At 47.8% G+C, this 24,750-nt stretch overlaps 1 protein-coding gene across 6 annotated transcripts in view; it reads right to left on the reverse strand.

Annotated features, from left to right (window-relative positions):
• Positions 1–24,525, reverse strand: part of LOC5520099 — a 53,845-nt gene extending 29,320 nt beyond the window's left edge. For all 6 annotated transcript variants that reach the window (XR_007307278.1, XM_048725129.1, XM_048725128.1 and 3 more), the window contains exons 1-15: positions 24,390–24,525; positions 23,477–23,776; positions 23,246–23,381; positions 20,927–21,210; positions 19,673–19,814; positions 19,098–19,463; positions 18,536–18,814; positions 5,635–5,933; positions 5,079–5,226; positions 4,150–4,398; positions 3,629–3,805; positions 2,727–3,028; positions 2,496–2,631; positions 885–1,168; positions 165–306 (exon numbers count right to left, since the gene is read on the reverse strand). Coding sequence is in view for 5 of the 6 variants with exons in the window: in XM_048725129.1 (XP_048581086.1) it covers positions 165–306; positions 885–1,168; positions 2,496–2,631; positions 2,727–3,028; positions 3,629–3,805; positions 4,150–4,398; positions 5,079–5,226; positions 5,635–5,933; positions 18,536–18,814; positions 19,098–19,463; positions 19,673–19,814; positions 20,927–21,210; positions 23,246–23,381; positions 23,477–23,614 (3,082 nt within the window). In the remaining variant the exon portion in view is untranslated. The remainder of the gene's footprint in view (positions 1–164; positions 307–884; positions 1,169–2,495; positions 2,632–2,726; positions 3,029–3,628; positions 3,806–4,149; positions 4,399–5,078; positions 5,227–5,634; positions 5,934–18,535; positions 18,815–19,097; positions 19,464–19,672; positions 19,815–20,926; positions 21,211–23,245; positions 23,382–23,476; positions 23,777–24,389) is intronic.
• Positions 24,526–24,750: the final 225 nt, after the last annotated feature.

Here is a 24,750-nt window from a genome sequence, read left to right on the forward strand (position 1 = left end):
AACAAGAATACCTAAATCCCTCATACATAACACGGTTTACATCCATCTGTAGGCCGTTAGAGGAACAAAAAAATTCAGGAGGGAATAGATTAAAAACCAAGACAGTATAGAAGATGAAATCGTCTCGCACCCCCAGTTTCAGCATTTTGTATTCCTTAACTTACATCTGTTGCATCCATATAGCTCCATCCGCATACAGGTAGCTCCGTTGCTGGCAGTCGAAAGGACGCGAATGTAACGTGCGCCAACAGGTCTTGTAAACCAGTTCACCTTCACATTATCTCGGTCACTATTACCATCAAACTCCTGTGAATTGGCCAAAAGGCCGTTACATTGTATCATCACAAAAATAAAACCTTTTAAACAAAAAGTCGGCAACAACGTAGATTTATGTTTTTTAGAACGATATTTCGGCATGCCAATACCTGCCTTCTTCAGGTTTTAAATGAGTTACAGTGGCATGTTACAGCTAGTATATGTACAAAGTTTATTGATGATTAGCTAACGATTAGCTGTCCGGTGGTTTTTTCCTACGTTTTTATCACAAAAATGGCATTTATCCAGAATGCAGTGGAGTAGCGCTAATAGGTTCCAATTCTTTTTCTAATACTATAATTGTTGAATGAAAGACTGATTAATTACAAGTTATTTGAAATAGTTGACCCTCGATCGGCCCATTTCAATCCTCGCTATTGAAAAACTACTTGCACAGTGGTTCCTGACACCTAACTATTCGATAATAAGATACTTCAAAGACCTACCATAGTATAGGTGTTGAATTGTTAATCCAGTTAGAACTGTTTCAACCACGGGCACATATCTTGTTCCGACACCTCTCCTAACAGATCCCAAATTAAACGGAAACACTTAGCTACGTAACTAACCGCAGATTGAGTCTCCATCCATAGCTTGTTATCATGGCTGTGAAGGACCTTGTATTTCGTCACCCAGTTATCTCTAGTGTGGTCACCCTGTGTCGCTATCCCCGTGAACGTCTTTCTTGAACCCAAGTCGACTTGCAGGTACCCGGATGATGACGTCACGCCGCACCAGGACGAGGCTCCGTACAAGCGGCCTTGACTGGCAGGGTGGCTGGCCTCGGATGAATTGGAGGATATCTGACCATCGGGTATCTTGTTGTTTTCTAATCCAAATGGAGCTTTACATGCTAAGTGTAAACAAAATTTTGGTTTAGTATACATTCGTAGTACATAAATTAAACCTACGCTGGCAAATGTGCTGAAACATGTGCTAACAAGTGCTTTTTAAAAGAAGTTAGGAAGTGTTCATTAAATACACTGATATACATTTAGATAGTCGTTCTAGATTCCTGCTGAAGCGTAAAAAAAACAAAGGTCAAAAAGGTTTGACCGCCAGATAGTTTTTGCAAGCAATAAATTTCAATTAAAAGCAGCATGTGTCTTTTAATCAAAATTAATTAATGAAAATTAATGTTTTCTGCTCGATGCTGGGAAAATTTGGATTGAAGATTATTTGGTACATGCAAAGATTCTCTCACAATAAAAAATACCTTTGTTTTACCCAGCAGTACGTTGCGGTCAAACGCTTGAACCTCTTTCATCGTGGGTCTTACGTGGCAATGATTGTTTTAATCACTGAATATGTAAAAGTGTTTATAACCACTAAAGGTTACTTATTCCACGTTTCGGCAACGCTGCCGGATAATTCTATGACGATTAAACACGAACTGGCGCTATAAGACGGACCCTGTCTTTTGTCATTTGACCTCGTTTAGTCGCACCTCCGAAAAGAGAGCAAATAAAAGAAACAATAGAGTTCAAGAATACTCGATAACACGTCATTGAAGTAAATAGATCTCAAGAACTCTCACGAATGCCGAGTGATTCTATAACAGTGATCTGTGGTTTATAGTTCGTGATATTTAAAGTCACCAAATCCGCGAAATGTTGTCAATGATGGTATAGTGGAACCTCTACTGAGCATAAACCTATTTAGCGGACACCTTAATTCAGTTAATCGTACCTCCATTAAGAGGACGCGGACATATTAACGGTCCCGTCTTTAACATCTGACGTCTTTAACATCTTTAATCTCTGTATTTTTTTTACCTCTATTCAGCGGACACAATGCTTACTCCTTATTACGAGACTTTCTTATAATAATGCCATGGAAACCCCAAACGACATAACGATATACATTTCATAGGGTTTGCACCATCGCAGTTTACTGACTTCTTCACTGTGTACTTCCTCATTGTTTTGTTTCAGTTTATATGCGCCAAATAACTGTAGCCTTGTACAAGAAATGACCATCGCGCATCGGGAAGTAATACGCGCAAAACGTGTAGCAATTTTTTCATTCTAAGGTGGTTATGGTCAAAATAAAATGTGTTTAAATTCGAATTTGATCGAAAAAAAGTCGACCTTTCATTAAGCGGACACCTCTTTATAACGGACACTTTTCACGGTCCCGAGAGTGTCCATTATAAAGAGGTTCCACTGTAATTAACCCACCTACTCTGACGCCATACACCTCCATCCTTAGGGCGAACAATGGTGGACCTGACCGCCATCGAGGCCTAACTCGAATAAACATCGCAGAGATTGACTGGGGGTTCTTTATAATGGTGTTTTGATCCCTGTTGCCTGTCTGCAAATACACGTGGCAGCAAATGATATAGAAAATGTTTAAAAGGACAAAATGCAGATACTGGTTATCATCTATTGACATATTACAATCATTACATTGTCACTGTTTTCGATTGTCCAGCTCCTCCCGTCCAGTGAGTAATCTATCATGTACACTGTGCTTCTGTAGCCATCAACTGGACTCCCTTGAGTCCCCACAGCACACACGTGATACTTCGCGCCGAGGTTCACCATAATCCAAGGGTTTCCGTCAGTACTCAAAGACACAGGCTTCCACGCGCTCGCACCCAGCAGTCTACCACTACTCGCGGGAAATCCCGGCTGACTGGAGCTCGCGGTCAGCTTAGCGTCGGAGATCACGTGACTGTCAGATATGCCAATGGCCTGTCCTCCGCACACTTTAGAAATGCAGACAATCAAACATATCAATGGATGGGAGATGATAATTATGGAATCGTTCTTATTAGCTCAGTATTAGAACACTGCTTTGATGCGAGCTAAGGATGCAAGTAACCCCTTTTGTGTATTTTTCCCATAATTCCAGAAAATTTCTGCGTTAAGTTTATTTCGAGTTTCCATGGCTGAAAACAACGCGAAAATAAAACTGTTTGATAAAATATCAAACAAACGCAAAAATCAAAGCGCGTAAAATAAAAGAGATATAATGAAAGTCCGGTCAAAAACGTCCGTTAAAAATATTAAAAGTGTTAACCAAAATGACGTCTAAGAGAATAGCGGGTCTTATCTACACGGGACTAGAAATGATTCTAGGATCCCAATCGTTCCCCAAAAATTCCCCAACTGATCCCGGGACCCGAAAACGATCCCTAGGAGGTTCTGAAGGATTAATTTCGGGGATCGTTTCGAGTTCTGGGATCAGTTGGGCAAATTTTGTGAATCGTTTCGGGTTCCGTATAGGTCTAATAAGATATTATAGTAAGATGTAAGAATATTACACTCCAGATGAGCCTCAACACATAAAATGCTTCGATACTCACTTGAGTTATCAGTATAAACCTCCACCTCGCAAAGTGTCAGTGGGTCAAATGCCGTTATTAACACGATCCTGATATATCTCCCGCTCATCCTCGGGTTACACTCGATGGATATCATGTCATAAGGTAAGACGGCATGCCTGTCGCCACACTTTGGATTCGACCCATTTGACTGATCACCTGATAGTAGAAAGTGCCTATATTAGTGTGTCAATGAAAGGGGTAAACAACGTTTGCAGTCATTTCACAGGCTTGGTAATATCTCTAGAGAGATAAGGGCATTACCCTTACCAACATACTTGCATACTAGAACCCATGGCGGTAGCTAGTTTTGCAGATTTTCAATCCTAAGATGTGCGTGGAGAATTGGGATGGAGCGGTTGCCGCTGTACCTCAAGGAGCGCACATGCATATCAAGGTCGTGCCTGATTTCAGTGTATTTTGGGGGCAAGTAATCTAGTTGGCATTGTCCGTTTAGGTAAGGTAATACTCAGAGCATTTTAATAATGCTTAGTGGAACGCACCAATAAGAAGCTCGAAAGTGTTGCTCCAAAGGCGTTGAACTCCCCAGTCACCTCTGGCGACTATGAGTACTTCAGCGATGGACTTGGTTGACCCGAGGTCCACTTGCCACCAGGGCGCGGCTTCATCATTTGTATGTGTACATGATCCCCCACCATAAGCAGAGCTACGGTTGCCATCCACAGCACGTGATGGGACGCCACCCCATGCCGTGCTTGACTGGATTGTTGGCTTGCTCAATGCGATATTTTCTACGATAAAAAAGCGATATGTCAGTTTAAAGCTGGTGTGTGTCTAATGCTGTATAAACAATTGCCACGAGGGAAAGTAATGTTTATTTAATTGGTGTAGCTACCTATGCTTTACGCAAACATAATGGGGTGCTACACACTTCTCATATATAAAAAGCGTAAAGTAATATATACGAAATAAAATAGAATTATTAGTATAATGGTAACTAATTGACATTATAATTGGAAATTACGTTTTTCACAGAACTCCCTCCGTTTTACATTGTATAACTCGTTTGAGTAAGTATTGCCATATATGTATAAATCATTGGACCATTCAGGAGCCGACTATTTGGTAGGGTAGAAAAAAGTCTTAAAAATCACTTATTAGAGTCTTCTATTACAAATGCTGAATACGTTTAGTGACCATCGTTTATATTGGCTTATATGGGCCAATAACTGTGATTGTTTTCGTTCAAAAAACCGACGGGGCGAAAATGCAGGGGAATCATTTAAAAGGCAAATAGATATTACCAAAATACAACAGACCATATTAGCAACACTGGCGAGCTGAAAAAGGCCTACGATACTCCTGGAAGGCCTGATCCAAATATTCATAGGTACCTCTCTGCCCCCTTCCCCTCCCTACCATTTATTAAATACTCGGTCCCATCTGAGAAACTGGGTACGAGTGTGCTTACCTGTAATGGTCTTGACTCCGTACAGCTCTCCTCTCATGCACGCTTTGCCTTGTAATGTTGTCGGATGAATACGCACATATCGGGCGACCAGCTCTTTGTACAAGACCTGATGGACGACTCCATCCCGATTATGGTTGGCAAATAACACCTGGGACATTAAAACACAGCGTTAGAAGGTAGATTTTCTCTCTTTTCCCTGAATCATTTGTGGAAGTGATTGCACGCATTGCGTTATTTGATCTTTTATAACAGACAGAGTCTCATGTTCACAACTCCGTTTAGCGGTTGAGCACGTGAAAAGAACCAAATTATTTTTCACGAAAATACTCCTGGATTTGTTCTAGGTGAGCTGTAATGCCTAATACTGTTTCAAATCGAAAAAAAGGATTTGAAAAAGGAAATTAACAAACAAGGAAAAGGACGAATAAGGAACCAAAATCACACTGGTCACTTGCTAGCACACCTATTCCTGTTCATTAGCGGACGCTCGCCAGACCAATACTTAACTCAACTCAAGTATTGTGATACACTCAACTCAAGTATTGTGATACATTACCTGATTTCCAGCAAGATCTTCATAAAAGCTATATGTTGTTCCATCTGTTGAATACGTGAACTTGAAACTGATAACCCATTGGTCCTGGGGATGATTCCCCTGAGTGGCCACGCCACATACGATGTGGGGAGTACCGAGGTCGATCTGCAGGAAGTCATCGCTGCTGCTCTTACACCACGAGTCACCGACTGTGTAACCAAGCCTCGCTTGGTCTCCCACCATCACTCCTGCTTTATCTGTTATTTTATTGTTTGCAATAGCGCCACTTTCCATTCCTAAGGGAGAGGTGTCGCAAGTTCCTGCATCATTAATCAGCATATCAGTAATGTGTCTGGCATTATAGTCATTATAAAGTCGGGGGGGGGGGGGGACCGGGGGGTTTCATAGAAACTAGTGGGAGGCGCGGATCGCCCCTCCGGGCCTCCCAGCCCCGTCTTAGGCTTGGGAGGCGCGAGTCCCCCCTCCGAGCCCCCCAGCCCCGTCTCTTTTCTATGTATTAGGCAGATAATGCTTCACGTACATAAATAATCGGCAATTGCTAATGTAGGCCGGGGCCGTTTCACGTACATAAATAATTGGCAATTGCTAATGTAGGCCGGGGTCGTTTCACGTACATAAATAATTGGCAATTGCTAATGTAGGCCGGGGCCGTTTCACGTACATAAATAATTGGCAATTGCTAATGTAGGCCGGGGCCGTTCCGCGTACATAAGGTCGGGGCGAAAAAGCGCATGGATAAATCTACGCAAAACCTACGGAGCGCGGAATAACCGTTTTTCGGCCGTAAATTCAAAGCCGCTGGCGTGGCGTTTAAACCTGAGTTTTACTCACGTGGTGCTTGGATTGCTCCCAATCCCCCAGTTTGGTCGTGCTTGTTTTCATGACCTCGGACTTCTCGGGATTTCTCTGCTAAAGCAGCGATAATAGGGCGATGAATACCGTCGTGTGTTCTTTTTATCGAACGCTCGATCACCGGCCACAGGTCTACGACTTTATGGCAGCACTTGTTTGCCACAGAAGCCTCCTGTTTCCGAAATACAGTTTCAGAGAGGCGGTCGAACTTTTTAAAACTCCATCTACGAAGGCGTCCTCCTCTTTTCCCTCGGTTGTTACTGAAAGTTTCCAGCCAAGCACTCTAGGTCTAATTCCGTGTTTGAGTCGAGCCGCCATCTTGGATAATTGAGCTTGGTACTTCATGACATACGTTTTTAAGGACTTTGTGGCTGGCACCCTAATAAATGGAGCTGTTATGTAGTATCATGGCTATGTTTTTCCAATAATGCAGTTTGAACCCCCAAGGACTTGCAATTAGACATCCGTCTGCCCTGTGGTATACCGAGCGTTCGAAGGATGAGGTGCGGAAAGGATTTTTGCGGGTGGCTAAAGGTCGGCCACGGAAACACGTGCGGCCGGAGGTGCATGGACACCTACTGCAAGGTGCACCTCCAAAGGCTCCGTAAGGGCAGCCCCCTCCCCGTGCCGTGCAGGATCTGCGGCATAGGGACTCAGTCGGAGACGCGGTTGTGCCGCCCCTGCGGAGCGAATCGTGAAGGGCAGAGGATGCGTGGCATCGAGAGGCGCGCTCGGGGATGGCTCGCACTCGTCCTGTCTGACATCGCAGCCCGCAGTACGGTCAATTAGAGACTGGGTGGCACAAGGTGTGCCCAAACATGGACGCTTACATAGAGGAGGTTCTCGATAGCATGCGTGACAAAGAGGCGCCCGCCGTAAAACTTAGGGGCGCAGCCTCATGCGCACATCGACATGCGTGCGGCGTACTTAGGATGCGAGGACAGTGTCTTCGGCGGCGCCTCGGACGCCATTGATTTGGTACGGAAATACGGCTTCCCTACGAACGTGCATTGTATCGCGGATGTTGTGGGACGGCCATTGAGCGAGGTTCTTCAACTGACCGGGGCCATTCAGCTGACCGAGTGGGGGTTCTCTGAGGCCTGCCACCCCTACACTTCCGGGAGGGTAGGGCAGCACTTGGAACAAAACGAGGGCTGGATCACCACGCCAGAGCTCAAGGACCTGTTAGACTCGGGTGACCTCGTCATGGCCGCGGCGAGGGAGGTATTGTATAGCGTCGGAAAAAAGGACTCCATGAAGTTCCCCCACTCCATCGCGTGCCGCCCCGGCGGCGAAGATTCGCAGTAACCTGAAGGTCGAGATCTCGCTGTCCGTTTCGTAGGCAAGTGCGCTCGCCATGGCGACGAGTCCTCGATCGTAGTCCGCGACCGTGAAGAAGCCGCGTATCTGACAAACCTCCTTGCGGGCACCGACCACTTACTTAACTTCGAGCATGCCGACGGGGCTCATCTGATCCAATACAAAGACGGAGTCCGGCGCTCACAATGGTACCATATCAGGGCCTTCGTCTTGGCGTACACAAACATAGCGTTGCGACGCATGTTGAGGCGGATCCCTCGCGAAGACGTCCTCCGAGTGTGCACAGATGCCATATACGCAAAGGCGGTGCCCAGTGGTGTAAAGCTCGTGGAGCAAAATCCGAGGTATGGAGAGTGGCGCCACAAGAAGCCTGTGTACGAGTGGCGACCCGAAGCGGCTTGGGGTCCGAAGAGGTCGGGGTGCTTGGCTAGGGAGCCAAGCACTGCGCCGAGTCTGCCGTGCGATCTAGTGGCCGCAACCTCTGCAAGGATGTATCTAGCCGGCTAGGGAGGATCGGGGAAGACCGAGTGGGCGGTGAGCATGTTCCGCGGCCGCAACGTTGTGGTGCTCACCCCCGAGAACGACCTCGCCCACGACCATCGCAACAACCTGCGCCTCGCGGTGAAGTCTCAAACCTACCACCACTACCTCTGCATACCAGCGGAGAAGCCGATAGAGGAGTGGAGACCTTCCGAGCTGGGGCACAAACTCGACCGTATCGCAGAAGTAATCATCATTGACGAGTGCTGTAAGGTACCAACTAAAGTGCTACGCGCCATCCTAGGGTATCTCGCCACGCGGCCGTGTCAGGTAGTGTGTTGTGGCGACTATGGGCAGGTCCCGCCCTGGGGAGATAAAGAGGGGCCTCGCGATATGCTCAAGGAGTCGGCACAAGGGAACATCCGCTGGTTCGAGTCCGACTACCGCTGCCTGTGTGAAGACTGCGGAAAGAAGTACAGTACATGCGACTGCGGCTCTGCCGCGCCCTCCTCCAGGCTCCACGACATAAAGGGCCGGATTTGGTGTCAGCCAGATTCCCAACAGCTTGAGGTGTTTCGAGAGGAGTGGGATAGGGTGGCGTTCGACGCGGCGATCGAGCAGGCCCACCCAAGCGATATGTGGGTGTGCTCGATCAACAAGATGGGGGCCCTTGTTCAGCAGCGATTGGTAGAGCACCACAGGAAAAACTACCCCCGATTGCCAGCAACCATCCGCTTTGACCCCGATCCTAACGTCGCGCATCGTTATCGCAAGCAATGGCGGCCGGTGCCCGTGCCAGGCCAAAGGGGTGAGAAGGTCGACGCGTACAAAGGCACGGTAGTCGAGGTTCAGCTCGGCGCGGTCCTCCAAGACGTCTGTTTATCATAGACCACAGCTTAGAGGGCTTGATCACGAATGCTGTATACACCGGCATCTCCCGCGTGCGGCTCGCCGACCAGATAGTCCGCGTGATCCCCCCCGATAACACACCGGTGCCTTGGTTCCCACAGGACTGCAGGCTACGCCCAGTGAAGAGCTCATTATAGCGCGAATCAAGCGATACGCTATAGACGACAGGCAAAAGGGTCGCACAAAGTACACGGGACCGCGCCACGTTCTGACGGTAGACCACGTACTCGGCATGATTGCTGACGCGGAAAAGAAGTGCACGGTCTGTGGCACAGCTTCTGCTTCAGGGGTACACCAAGAGTCATCCCCAATGCTCCGGTATCGACCGGTGGGACGACAATCAGGGTCACTACAAGTGGAATGTCAGACTCACGTGCCTTAGCTGCAATAGAAGGCACAAGCGCTAATCGCGCTAGCGTCGCGCTAGCGTCACGCTACGCAACTGCGAACGCGTGAAGCCGTGCTTAGAGTACGCCGTGTAATACAACACTGGCTGTCCGGGCTCCATGACCCTCTTTAGTATTGGGTATGCCTTGCTTGTCCACCACGGGTCCGTCGCTCGCCGTCGGCCCTTGTCCTGAAGGTCTTCCTCGTTTACGGCGATGTACACCTCCGTTCCTACCTCTAAGGGGACCTCTAAGGGGGGCTTTTCGGCTTTGAGAGGCACGCGCCTCAGCTTTAAGGCGTCTTTAGGCGCAAAGCCAGTCATGCGAGTCTTCGTTGCGTTCATGTCCGAGATGACAATTGGCAAAGCAGTAACCCACTCGCGGTTTGTCTCGCCGGATGCAAGCTCTTTCGAGTACTGCGCACAAAATAGGCGCTGTGCCAGCCAGCGATGGAAAGACTCGGCGAAAGCTTGGCTCCTGTGGTGCCCTGGCTCAGCCTGTCGGACCTCCACCCCGTGGTCTGTTAGGAACTTTGTGGTAGCACCCTTGAACTCCGTGCCGTCATCAACCATGAGGACTTTAGGCCATGTGAGAGGTCCCTCTGCATAGATGCCAGCGAGTTCGCGGGAGACGACGGCCGCGCTCTTAGTCCTCAGTGGGCGGGTGGCTTTATATCGTGAAGCAACGTCAACGACAGTCAGGGCATACTTGTACCCGCGGTCGGTTGGCAAGAATAGCAGGTCCGACTGGTGGAAACGGTTTGGTATCTGCTCCGAGGAGGGGGTGTCTGTGTGTAGCCCCCGACGGGCTGCGAGCTTACCCACTTGCGCACCCGATCTATGGAGGCTGAGCCCTTGGGAAGTTTGGCATGCAGAGCGGTCATTCCCTGGAAGCCTGCTTGGTCGTAAGCTTTAGAAAGCTGTCTGCCAGGGCGTCCGTAGTCCGGCTGGCTAGAGCGGTCTTGTATCGCTTCTCGTACTTCCTCACCTCCTCGGCGCTCATGCGTTTGACGTCGTCATGAGTCAGGGCCTTGTCTACCATTTCTCTCGACTTCCCCGAAGCTACGAGAATCGCGAGTTTCTCCCTCGTGTCTGCTATCTCAGTTTGCTCACCTCCGGTTGCCGTTCCGGCAGGATGCGTCGAGCAGTCCAACGACTCGACGGCCGGGAGGCCGGCGGCGCCCCCTTCAAGAAGACTCTCAAAGCATTCGTCGCTCATCATGCCGTGGCTAAGGTGCAACACGTGTGATTATGTACGTACGTACGCGTTATGCCCTAGGGCGGTGGTATAAGGGTGACGCAAGCAAAACTCTAACTTCGAGAACTTTTTCGTCTTGAGGGCCTTCATGTACCCTTTCATCTTCTCTTCTGAGAGCTCCGCGCCGTAGTCAAGCAGGATAGCTTTCATGTCCGCCTTGCTCGGGGTATAGAAGACCACCAAGGCCGCGGTGTTCTCACGGAACGGCTTCGTGATGCTGGTGAGCTGCTGCGTGATAACCCACACGCTGATACCCACGTGGCGCGCGCTGAACGCCAAGTTGACGAGCTGGTCAGAGCGCCTCTTTACGTCTTTCGAGGCCGCACAGTCGTCGAGTATGATTAGCGTATTAGTGCCTTCGAAGAGAGCGGAGACAAACCTCAGCAGTATGTCGATCTGACCCGCTTCAGGTGCGATGAAAAACAGACGATCGTCGCCCTCGCCGAAGCCGTCGTATATTTTGTTGTAGACAAAGGTAGGGCACATGAGTACGATGTAGTCAAACCTGCCCCGGAAAGGGCCGCGCAGCCGGTCCACTATGAATCGGGTCTTCCCGCATGACGTCGGGCCTACGATGAGAGCGTTAAATGGGATGTTTTTCGTGTCCATACCGCTTCGCGCAGAAACACGCTCCGGCGTATGTGCTCAGTATTGTATGGACTCTAGCTGTCCGTTCATAAGGTTCATTTGGGCGTCGGCCACCACAAACACGTGACAGTTTACGGTACCCGTGCCGCTTGCCGTGCGTTTTATCTCGAGGTGCACACCGTCGCGGGTATTGACCAATCGGAGACCACCCCCATGGATAGCACTGTCGTCCGTCGTTCGAAGGTCGATCCACAGAGCAAACTTGTCATTGCCATAGAACGACTCGGGGCCGACCGCCGGGGCGGCAGGCGCTCCGCTGTGCCCCCCCGGGGAGGGGCGGACGAACCGCCTTTTCGCCTCCCTCCAGAAATCCGTGGGGCGCAGCCCCTGGCTGAAGACCCTGTTTGGCACGCCGTCGATTGTAACGCGAACGCTCTTGATGTCGGGGTACACGAACTTCTCAGAGTCGCGAGCCCCTGCCATGTATGGCTCCACAAAGAGGAGCAACAGACAACTCATAGACCTTCGCAGCAGGTTGACACTCTCGTTGATTATGCTGTGCGTCCCTTTGCTAATCATGAAGGTCTTCTGAAGGTTCACTTGCTCGTAGAAGAACGTTGTGCCGTTTTGGTAGGCGGCGGCTGCAGACAGGGCGAGGTTGTCGTCCCTCAGGCTTTCGTATTCCAGCTCTAGATTTTTGATGCCATAGGATAATTTGGTAGCATCGCTTCCGACTACTACCTGGTCAACCGTTGCGAACGTGATTTGGAAGAGCAGCGCCTCGGAGAGCGCCCTTGGGTACAGTACGCCGTGGTCCGTCAGCAGAGAATGGTCTAGCGGGATGGTGTACCTCGCCCCCGTAGGCGGCGTTTAGAGCGTTCTCCTTGGCGTTACTAGTCGCTTTATCGCCAGCCTTGGAGCGAAGCTTGCGCATGTTTTCTGACTGTATGCCCTGCTCCAGGCGGTCCTCTCTCTCGACCTTGGACAGGTAAAGCTCCTCATACGTCTTGAAGACGTCGTAGCGGTTGGTGTCCTGGAGCGTTTTTCCTGCAAACGTGATTTTCAGGCGGCTCACGAGATTTCGGCCGACGTTGTTCACGACGGTATTATTTGCATGGCCTGAGATGGAGAGATCGAGACCGACCCTCAAGGAACCAGGCACGAGCGTGACGCCTTCCGATAGCTTTGGGACCGCCACATATAGCGTCTCGCCTGGGGAGGCCGTCGACGGGTTGAGAGTGACCCGGTGAACAGTTCTCTCGGCTTTCAACCCCAGAGGAGTTCTGGGTGTTTGTTGGGGGTCAAGTTTATCGCTGACTGACATCGTATACGTATATATACTATATATACATAAAGTACGAAGCCGCGTGGCTATGGTGCGGACTGTTAGACATGTCTAATATAGCATAGCACGAGTTATGCGCACGCATCATGGGTGATGTTGACGTTGACATTGACGATGCCTTGCCGGGTGCGTCCTCCGATCGCGGGGCGGGGGACGACGAGACGACGCCCCTTATCCCGTTTGACCCCGACGATGGGGAGTCGATCCCAATGTCGAGCACGTCGTCGAGTTCGCATGCTGCGCATAGCATGGCTACGCGAAGCACAACGCAAACCGCCGGAACGGAAGCGCTGAAACCTCGTTCATCACAGAGGGTGCAGCGACAAGATTCGGCCTCCAGTCCCTCAGGGAGGAATACCCAGACCTTAACGAGAATCTGATACAGTCAGACCGGAGGGGAAAGACGCTAATACAGGTTCGCAACCTCGACAAAGGAGGTTGGTCTAAACCAAAACAGCTGTTCAACGAGGACGGGAGCGTCCGACAGGACGTTGCAAAGCTGAGAGGCTTCAGGCTGGCGATGGGGTCCGTGGCAGAGATAGACGCGGTCATCCAGGAGAACACAGAACGGGTCCAAGAGCTGCCAGGGGTGGTAGCCACAGACAGGGAGACCATCGACGACCCTAACACGTCAGAGAGTAGCCACCAAGAGGCCCGTGAGCGCAACGAGGAGAGGCTGTCCGAGATTGACGAACTAGGACGCGAAAACCGAGAGCTCGAGAACCAAAAGCCGCTAAGAGAGCGCATCAAAGCCATCTTCAAAAAGTACGGCTTTACCGTCACCGCTATCGGGTTGGCCGTAGCGACGACGATCGCGGCCATTGTGACGTCGCTCGGCAAGTCGCTCTCCTCCGTGGCCAGAGGGGTCGGTAACGGGCTTAAGGCCATCGGGAAAAAGCTAGGCGAGCTTCTCCCCGGACTAGTAGGCAGCATCGCGAACTTCGTGTTTAAGGCTGCAGGAGAAGCGGTGAAATTCCTTGGAGAAAATGCGTGGCTGCTCATTCTAGCCGTAGCCGCGTTCTTGGTTTATCGAATGCAAAGCAGTCATCGGAACAAGTAATACGCCGCGGCCACCGCGAGTGCCGACAACCCCGCCGTGAGGGCGGTGTGGTCACTTTTTTCGCCCGGTCCGGCGGCAGTCATGCTATGCGCAGCGTGCGTATGTGGAGAGGGGGCAGGGGCCGCGCCCTCTGCGTGCACTTTCGCAGGGGCGGAAGCCTTGCTTCGCCGCCGGGACGGCACGCGGTCGATCCAAGGGTCAGTCACGTGTTGCACCCTAGGATGCCCACCGGCCATGTTATGAGCACCGACTGGCTTTGTCTCGGTGTTGATCGCGTTTGCGCCGAGCGTCATGGAGTCTGTGGCTTTCTGCAGCTTATTGTTGTAGCCCACGACGCTTCGCGTGTTTATCACCAGATCGCTCGGCATCAGCCACACTCCTGGTGCGACCGCAAGACTCAGTCTCACCTTGGCCTCCTGGTACCTTTGCACGCTTTGAGCGATGTCGTTTTCTATGATCGCGTCTTCAAGCAGCTTCGTGAACTCCGCCTGCGCCTCCATGGCCGGCCCACCGGCCCCCGCGATAGAGAAACGGACGTTTACCTGCGCGCCAAGCACTGTGTAGACGAACGCCTCGACCGAGCGGTCGAGTCTTCCTAGCCCTGCTTTTGTCAGCCCCTCACCTTTGGGAGGCGCAAACCAGCTATATTGCACGCCCCCGTGGTCGTCGTTGCGTATGTAACCCACCTGCTTCCCACTATTGTACGTCCCACCTTCGTCGCTAAACAGATTGAGGTGGCTCGAGTACTCGTCCGCCGCCGTGTCGTAGCCACGGATCACGTGCACGTTGCGATACCCCTCCCCCGGGTAGAACACAAACACATCGCCTAGCCCGTGGTTCCGCCCGCCTTTCCATCGGAAGTCCGGCTTATGCGGCAAACCGAACTCTATACATAGACGCTCGAAAGCGGCCTTCTTGTAGGGGTTACCTTTTTGCGTGAATGGGCTGTCGCCAGGCAGGGGGGCGCCGAGCTCGTAGAGTATCCTCCGGGTGGTAAAGTAGACGTGAAACCTTAGAAATCCCCTGATGACAGAGGGGAGCGTGGCGAAAGCGGGGTCGGTTAGGGACACCCCGCATCCAGCGGTTGCGCACCAGACCGCAAAGTTGAGTTGCTGTGGCCAGTACCCATAGGAAGGCTCCGATAGCCACCGGCGAGACTCTTTGGCGGACTTGTGCGTGACTACTGTCTCTTTGAATATGTCTCGGACCCTAGTCCTTAATGATTTGTCCTCAGCCACGTGTATCTCTAGCTGCGTGAGTAGTGGGGTGATGTCTGAGGCCGTGCTCTCCACGGGGGTAGCGGGCACGGCGTAGAGTAGCTTTTGCGCGAGGGTCAGAGACCTAGGGAAACCGGTTTTTGCGCGTTTGACTTGTTCGGCTATAGCGTGCTTGATATGTTCGGCTATAGAGTCTCCCGCCGCAACTGCCGCCTTCTTCGTCTCCTCCTCCTCTCTTCGGGGAATCGCCTCCTCGTTCAGCATCCGCCAGCCTTCCCAATCCATGCTCAGCCATATTAAACACGAAGGCGGGCTATGTTCAACACAATGGTGATCCTACATGCTGTGCTCACCGGAGGCGAACTGACGCTCTTCTTCGAGCAGCCGATAAGGCGCCCACGCTTCGTGGCGCTCCGGCAGTGCTCGCTGTTTAACAGCTGTTATAGTTTTGAGCGGGAGCATCAGATAACGACTTTAGCCTCCCTCCCGCCCATCGCTACTCTGCCAGCCGGGCACCACACGGCCGAGTCCATCGTGGAAACGATCAACCGCGCTGAAAGCAAGATTCTGACCGCGAAGCTGGATCCCTTCACCGGGAAGTTCGCGCTCGTGTCCAAAGGCGTTGCGTTCCTGAATGCCGAGCTTTGCGCACTATTTGGCCTAGAGGCTAAAGACGATCAGTTGGGGGGGCGGGGCCTCGCACTGCCCGTGGGGGGGGGGGGGGGGCACTTAAGGTGGCTTTGCCGAAAATAGAGGCCCTCTACATCTTCTGCGATGTCGTAGACCGCATGCAATGCGGGCCTTCAAACGTTCTCGCTTGCCTAGAAACCCGCGGGAGGCCGCACGAGAAAGTCGTCTATGAGCCCGACATCCCCGTTTGTGTCGCAGCATCTTCCTCTGAGTTTGTCTCGAGTATCCGAATATGGATCAGGGATGACCACGGTAGACGGGTGGACTTTAAGGGCAAGCCTGTTCGCCTCGTATTAGAGCTAACCTAGGCTCGACACAACAAGCATGGCGAACAGCGACGTTAGCAGCGGTGCCATATACCCCTCGCTTCCCAGCGTCTGCCCCCCGAAGGGTACGCACATGACGCCTACCGCTCCAGCAAGCATCGGCGGCGACGTGCAAAGCTTCCGACTCCAGAAAATATGTGACACTCAGGCGGTTCTAGACAACGAGATAACGCATAATCGACAGGTGCGGAAGAAGTATAAGCGTGCCTTTGTCGTTACCCATGCTGTGTCTGTGGCATCCGGCATCGCTGCAGGGGCGCTTTCCAGCGCCGGGGTGGGAGTCTCTCTAAGTGGGATAGGGGTTCTGATCGGCGGTCCGCTGGCAGGGGTCGCTGGGCTGTTCGGTGTCGTGGGTGCGGGCGCGGGGGTAGTCTCTAGGGGTCTTACGAGCAAGCTGGCTAAACACGAAGACCGATGGTTTTAGCGGAGAGTAAGAAAAACTCGATCAGCGAGCTGGTCTCTAAGGCTCTGCAGGACGGGCATATCTTAGACGAAGAGTTTCGGCTAATACTTCAGGAACAAGAGAGATACTACGCGCTCAAGGCCGCTATCAGAGCTCGACACGGCCTCTCACCGCGTGAGGAAAAAAGCAGGAAAGGGCCCTCCCTGGAGACACGCGAAAAGATGAAAAAGAGGCTGCGAGAAATTCGCGAGGAGTTCTGGAGCGAGGTGTTCGAGTAAAACTCAGGTTTAAACGCCACACCAGCGGCTTTGAATCTACGGCCGAAAAACGGTTATTCCGCGCTCCGTAGGTTTTGCGTAGATTTATCCATGCGCTTTTTCGCCCCGACCTTATGTACGCGGAACGGCCCCCGGCCTACATTAGCAATTGCCGGTTATTTATGTACGTGAAACGGCCCCGGCCTACATTAGCAATTGCCAATTATTTATTTACGTGAAACGGTCCCGGCCTACATTACCAATTGCCAATTATTTATGTACGTGAAACGGCCTCGGCCTAATTAGCAATTGCCAATTATTTATGTACGTGAAGCATTATCTGCCTGATACATAGAAAAGAGACGGGGCTGGGGGGCTCGGAGGGGGGACTCGCGCCTCCCAAGCAAAAGACGGGGCTGGGAGGCCCGGAGGGGCGATCCGCGCCTCCCACTAGTTTTTATGAAACCCCCCGGTCCCCCCAAAGTCTAATATCATTAAAAGTCATTAATGATCAATGGGTTTTACATTATCCATGATATAGGAGAACATAAAAGCAGTAAAAGTTACTAATAAGGTACACACGCAGATAAAATAGAAACATCAAGTAAGCTTTACTCGCTGATAACGAATAAATCAGCACTATAGCCAAAGATGTAGTGACAGTAAACAGAACAAAATTTCAAAAAAGCCAATGTGCAAGACATTTAGTTTATATAGCCTGATGATTTGCTTATTATTTCAATATTTTTGTAGTTTGTTTTTCCTAGATTCTCTAAGGCCTTATTTCTTTGTATGTATGACGACAATATATGTAAGAGGGCAATAAGAATAACTAGGAATTCGATCATATAAATGAAACGAACCTAGCTTTTTTTTCAGATAAATTAATCAGCATGTTTTTTATAAACACATATTTCTTTAAGTTTTTTATTTCTTTAAGTCGACCTTCGCAAGTCTTTATACGTATATGACTTTTATGAGCGAAATACAGAGAAAAGAGGCCTCTGCTAGCTGGGAAATAAAGTACGTAATTTCAATGTTTCCTAAGACGAGTTTAAGACACCAAAATACAACAATCGGGTTCACAGCTGGAAGTTTGATCGAAGACTGAAATCAAAATACATATGAAGTAAATTGTACGATAACATAAAATAATGTTATCATTTATTCACACGCGAAGAAAAAAAACTGACAGGCAGTGATAGCAGATAAAGCGCGTTAATAATTAACTATTTACACAGTGTGTACACAGTAGGTATGTCTCAGTCAGATACTCATAATTAATAATTAACTATTAATAATTAACTATTTACACAGTGTACACAGTACGTATGTCTCAGTCAAATACTCATCCTACCTGTTATAGATTGAGCGGAGAGTAAGACAAGAAGAACCCGGAAATATGTGGACGTAGACGCCATGACGAGAAGGAAAGTTAGTCAAAACAGCAACTGAAGTCAGCCTTCCGTACCTTTACTCGAACGATTCAACACTACGATTGCGCTTGTTTTCGCCATAGCACGCGCATGCTCATACGTTATTCAGCACTGTCCGTCGGAACGGTTTTACTTAAAATAAGCGTAATAATGCCATGGACTATTAAGTAGCCCCATGGAAATATGACTTTTGATCGAACCCATAAATTAAGATACATTGATTTAGTAGGGATAATTCAAGAGGGAACTACATTCCCATAACCATCATGCATTTTATCTATTTCCGGTTAGGTGTACCAATTATTCCTGGCAGGGGAAGGAGGGGGTAAGAAGAGAAGGAAAGACCGAGATAATAGGGTGACATATTCCAATTACCTTCCTGCTCCGTAACAATATGCGCCTCATCGCTCCAGGCTCCGTCTGCTCTTGAACTGACGGCTTTTACTCTGAACCTGTAGCCCGTGTATGGCTTGAGACCCGTCACTGCCAACTGATTGCTAGAACTTGTGTATATCGTTCCCTTAGCGACCAGCTCTATCTTGTACGATGTCGTCATCAGCTCACCATCTTCCTTCACAGGGGAACTCCATGTTAAAGATATTGATCGAGATGTGACTTCGGTTGATTTGACTGCAAATGGTTTCCCAGGCAACTCTGAAAAACATTCAAAACTTCAATTAAGACAATTAAAATTTGGAATATCTAAAACTTTGCTGTAAAGAAGTGGTGCTTCGAAGCTTTATTTTCAAATTTCAAATTCACCATATTCACCAACTAGTGAAAAGAAACTGATGATCTGATGACCCCCTTTCCTCGCGATGCTTATTTGTGGTATTGATTAAATGGAAGTGGTTCGTGCTTGACATCTCATTATCATTTATTCTATACGCACTCGCTTCGTTAAAAATAAACTTGCTTATCTTTATAAGGTACTTACTTAAGGTGGTAGTGACAAAGGCCTCTTTATAGTCAACAACACCCCCAGGAAGCGTTGGATACCAGGCGATGCATCTGTACGGAAATCGACTTTTACAAGACACGTCTCTACCAGAAGATGGGAGAGTGCAGATAGATGCGTCAAATACAGCTTCTGCGCTTGTGAAGTTGTATCGAAATGAAGACATGGCGTGAGTGTTGTTTCTTCTGGCACCACCGGAGAGATGAGTAACGTCAGATTCAGTCAACGTCCATCGCAACGTGATTTCCATGCCATATCCACGTGCTAGGCATTGTAAATCCACGTGACCACTGGATGACGCAGGTAGGACGATGTCACTCATTGGTGCAACTTTTACTGCGACGTCTGAGAAAACAAGAAAAGCTAAATCCATCATACATAACACGGTGTACATCCATCTGTCGGCCGTTAGAGGAACAACAAAATTCAGGAGGGAATTGTCAATATGATAAAAAGGCTAGGAATCTATTAGGAATAGATTAAAAACCAAGACAGTATAGAAGATGAAATCGTCTCGCAGCCCCAGATTCAGCATTTTGTATTCCTTAACTTACATCTGTTGCATCCATATAGCTCCATCCGCATACAGGTAGCTCCGTTGCTGGCAGTCGAAAGGACGCGAATGTAACGTGCGCCAACAGGTCTTGTAAACCAGTTCACCTTCACATTATCTCGGTCACTATTACCATCAAACTCCTGTGAATTGGCCAAAAGGCAGTTACATTGTACCATCACAAAAATAAAACCTTTAAAAGAAAAAGTGGACAACAACGCAGATTTATGGTATCTAGAACGATATTTCGGCAGGCCAATACCTGCCTTCTTCAGGTTATAAATGAGTTACAGTGGCATGTTACAGCTTGTATATGTACATAGTTCATTGATGATTAACTCACAAAAGATAAAATAGTAATTGAGTAAGGAGTAACTTATGGAAGATGGTAATTAGGGCGAAAATAGGGGATAAATGCGGCAAATACGGAGGGCGAGGCTATAGGGGATAGCCTTTTTGGTGTGATGAAGGTGGCAAGATGAAAAAAGGTGTTGGTGTTTGTCAGTAGGTTTGGAGTAGAGGTCAGTTTCGATTTTACTGTATCTTGCACAAGGGAGACAATAACGTCAAGAAAAGGTACATTGTTATAGGAGTGGGAGCTTGTAAATTTAATGGTAAGGTGTAGATTATTAAGATAATCTACATTAATCGCCGCATTTGTTCTACAGAAGAAAGCTTCAATAACCGCTGCAATGAACTCACCAACTACCTCCAGTAGCATGACTATAAACCTGCTTTTCTCAAGAGACAAATCCTACTCGCTGCTAACATTTCCCGCATTGACGCCCTACGCCCTATTAATAACAACCAAAGTCATAATAACAAAGGTTTTATTAATTGTAGGCGCAGACCACAAGGTCCGACGCACACCAGCTGATAGAGGCTGTCCGGTGGTTTCTTCCTACGTTTTTATCACAAAAGCGGCATTTACCCAGAATGCAGTAGAGTAGCGCTAATAGGTTCCAATTCTTTTTCTAATACCATAATTGTTGAATGAAAGCCTGATTAATTCCAAGTTATTTGAAATAGTTCACCCTCGATCGGCCCATTTCAATCCTCGCTATTGAAAAACTACTTGCACAGTGGTTCCTGACACCTAACTATTCGATAATAAGATACTTCAAAGACCTACCATAGTATAGGTGTTGAATTATTCATCCAGTTAAAACTGTTTCAACCACGGGCACATATCTTGTTCCAACACCTCTCCTAACAGATCCCAAATTAAACGGAAACACTTAGCTACATAACTAACCGCAGATTGAGTCTCCATCCATAGCTTGTTATCATGGCTGTGAAGGACCTTGTATTTAGTCACCCAGTTATCTCCAGTGTAGTCACCCTGTGTCGCTATCCCCGTGACCGTCTTCCTCGTACCCAGGTCCACTTGCAGGTACCCGGATGATGACGTCACACTGCACCAGGACGAGGCTCCGTACAAGCGCCCTTGACTGGCAGGGTGGCTGGACTCGAATGAATTGGAGGATATCTGACCATCGGGTATCGTGTTGTTTTCTAATCCAAATGGAGCTGTACATGCTAAGTGTGAACAAAATTTTGGTTTAGTATACATTCGTAGTACATAAATTAAACTTACGCTGGCAAATGTGCTGAAACATGTGCTAACAAGTGTTTTTTAAAAGAAGTTAGGAAGTGTTCATTAAATACACCGAGGGGGGGAGGGAGGGAAGATATTTAGGGGGGCTCCGAAAATGTTTCACCACCATAAGGGGGGATCCGGAAAAAAGTCCTTTAAAGGGGGGCTTTGAAATTTTTAGGAGTCGTACTGTTCAGCTTTACTATTTTACTGATATGGTCTAGTTTGCTGCACAAACAAATACAGATTAAATATTTAGCCAAATTCACAATTTATTTAATACTTTTCTCATTATAAACCATACGTTAAATACTTTCAGTATATGTATTTACCAATACATTTTATTATTAGTAAACAGGAACAAATGAAAACAAACTTCTAAAAAGTGGTGGAGCCTGCTAATCCACAAAACAACATACATACAGTATTTTATACGTTGGACATTATCCCTTTTTATACAGAAAAACAAAAACAAATATATAGAAATGTATACTCCTTTACAGGCGTCCTTATGGAAGAACCATTTGACTTTTGATGGGGGGGTGATTTAAAAAAAAACCTTCACCATTATACACAGGGCCGAAACCAAAAGTTGTGAATAAGAGATGTCAGACTCTGAAATAATGATGGACCTGACTGGATCATCAACTCAAGGAGTGCAACTTCGCAGTATTCAATTCTAGTTTGAAAGGGGGAGGGGGAGGGACTCTGAAAATTTTGGGTTCTGAAAGGAGGGGGGGGGGGGCGTCTTGAGTAAAAATCTTCCTTACCTCCCCCCCCTCGGTGTATTTTATAAACAATCCCTTATTTAGATAGTCGTTCTAGATTCCTGCTGAAGCGTAAAAAAACAAAGGTCGAAAAGGTTTGACCACCAGATAGTTTTTGCAAGCAATAAATTTTAATTAAAAGCAGCATGTGTCTTTTAATCAAAATTAATTAATGAAAATTAATGTTTTCTGCTCGATGCTGGGAAAATTTGGATTGAAGATTATTTGGTACATGCAAAGATTCTCTCAGAATAAAAAATACCTTTGTTTTACCCAGCAGTACGTTGCGGTCAAAGGCTTAACCTCTTTCATCGTGGGTCTCACGTGGCAATGATTGTTTTAATCACTGAATATGTAAAAGTGTTTATAATCACTAAAGGTTACTTATTCCACGTTTCGGCAACGCTGCCGGATAATTCTATGACGATTAAACACGAACTGGCGCTATAAGACGGACCCTGTCCTTTGTCATTTGACCTCGTTTAGTCGCACCTCCGAAAAGAGAGCAAATAAAAGAAACAATAGAGTTCAAGAATACTCGATAACACGTCATTGAAGTAAATAGATCTCAAGAACTCTCACGAATGCCGAGTGATTCTAAAACAGTGATCTGTGGTTTATAGTTCGTGATATTTAAAGTCACCAAATCCGCGAAATGTTGTCAATGATGGTATAGTTGAACCTCTACTGAGCATAAACCTATTTAGCGGACACCTTAATTCAGTAAATCGTACCTCCATTAAGAGGACGAGAACATATTAACGGTCCCGTCTTTAACAATCTCTGTATTTTTTTACCTTTATTCAGCGGACACAATGCTTACTCCTTATTACGAGACTTTCTTATAATAATGCCATGGAAACCCCAAACGACATAACCTTTAACGATATACATTTCATAGGGTTTGCACCATCGCAGTCTACTGACTTCTTCACTGTGTACTTCCTCATTGTTTTGTTTCAGTTTATATGCACCAAATAACTGTAGCCTTGTACAAGAAATGACCATCGCGCATAGGGAAGTAATACGCGCAAAACGTGTAGCTATTTTTTCATTCTAAGGTGGTAATGGTCAAAATAAAATGTGTTTAAATTCGAATTTGATCGAAAAAAAAGTCGACCTTTCATTAAGCGGACACCTCTTTATAACGGACACTTTTCACGGTCCCGAGGGTGTCCATTATAAAGAGGTTCCACTGTAATTAACCCACCTACTCTGACGCCATACACCTCCATCCTTAGGGCGAACAATTGGTGACCTGACCGCCATCGAGGCCTAACTCGAATAAACATCGCAGACATTGACTGGGGGTTCTTTATAATGGTGTTTTGATCCCTGTTGCCTGTCTGCAAATACACGTGGCAGTAAATGATCCAGAAAATGTTTAAGAGGACAAAATGCAGATACTTGCTATCATCTATCGACATATTACAATCATTACATTGTCAATGTTTTCGATTGTCCAGCTCCTCCAGTCCAGTGAGTAAACTATCATGTACACTGTGCTTCTGTCGCCATCAACTGGACTCCCTTGAGTCCCCACAGCACACACGTGATACTTCGCGCCGAGGTTCACCATAATCCAAGGTTCTTTGTCAATACTCAAGGACACAGGCTTCCACGCGCTCGCACTCAGCAGTCTACCACTACTCGCGGGAAATCCCGACTGACTGGAGCGCGGTCAGCTTAGCGTCGGAGATCACGTGACTGTCAGATATGCCAATGGCCTGTCCTCCACACACTTTAGAAATAATGCAGACAATTAAACATATCAATGGATGGGAGATGATAATTATGGAATCGTTCTTATAAGCTTAGTATTAGAACACTGCTTTGATGCGAGCTAAAGATGCAAGTAACCCCTTTTGTGTATTTTTCCCATAATTCCCGAAAATTTCTGCGTTAAGTTTATTTCGAGTTTCCATGGCTGAAAACAACGCAAAAATAAAACTGTTTGATAAAATATCAAACAAACGCAAAAATCAAAGCGCGTAAAATAAAAGAGATATAATGAAAGTCCGGTCAAAAACGTCCGTTAAAAATATGACAATTGTTTACTAAAATGGCGTCTAAGAGAATAGCGGGGCTTATCTACACGGGACTCGAAATGATTCCAGGATCCGAATCGTTCCCCAAAAAATTCCCCAACTGATCCCGGGACCCGAAAACGATCCCTAGGAGGTTCTGAAGGATTCATTTCGGGGATCGTTTCGAGTTCTGGGATCAGTTGGGCAAATTTTGTGGATCGTTTCGGGTTCCGTATAAGTCTAACAAGATAATATAGTAAGATGTTAGAATATTACACTACAAAAACATCTACACTACATCAACACAAAAAACGCTTCGATACTCACTTGAGTTATCAGTATAAACCTCCACCTCGCAAAGTGTCAGGACGTCACTCGATGCCGTTATTAACACTATCCTCATATATCTCCCGCTCATCCTCGGGTTACACTCGATGGATATCATGTCATAAGGTAAGACGGCATGCCTGTCGCCACACTTTGGATTCGACCCATTTGACTGATCACCTGATAGTAGAAAGTGCCTATATTAGTGTGTCAATGAAAGGGGTAAACAACGTTTGCAGTCATTTCACAGGCTTGTTAATATCTCTAGAGAGATAAGGGCATTACCCTCACCAACATACTAGCATACTAGAACCCATGGCGGTAGCTAGATTTGCACATTTTCAATCCTAAGATGTGTGTG

This window comes from Nematostella vectensis, chromosome 3, assembly GCF_932526225.1.
Source record: "Nematostella vectensis chromosome 3, jaNemVect1.1, whole genome shotgun sequence".
Lineage (NCBI taxonomy): Eukaryota > Metazoa > Cnidaria > Anthozoa > Actiniaria > Edwardsiidae > Nematostella > Nematostella vectensis.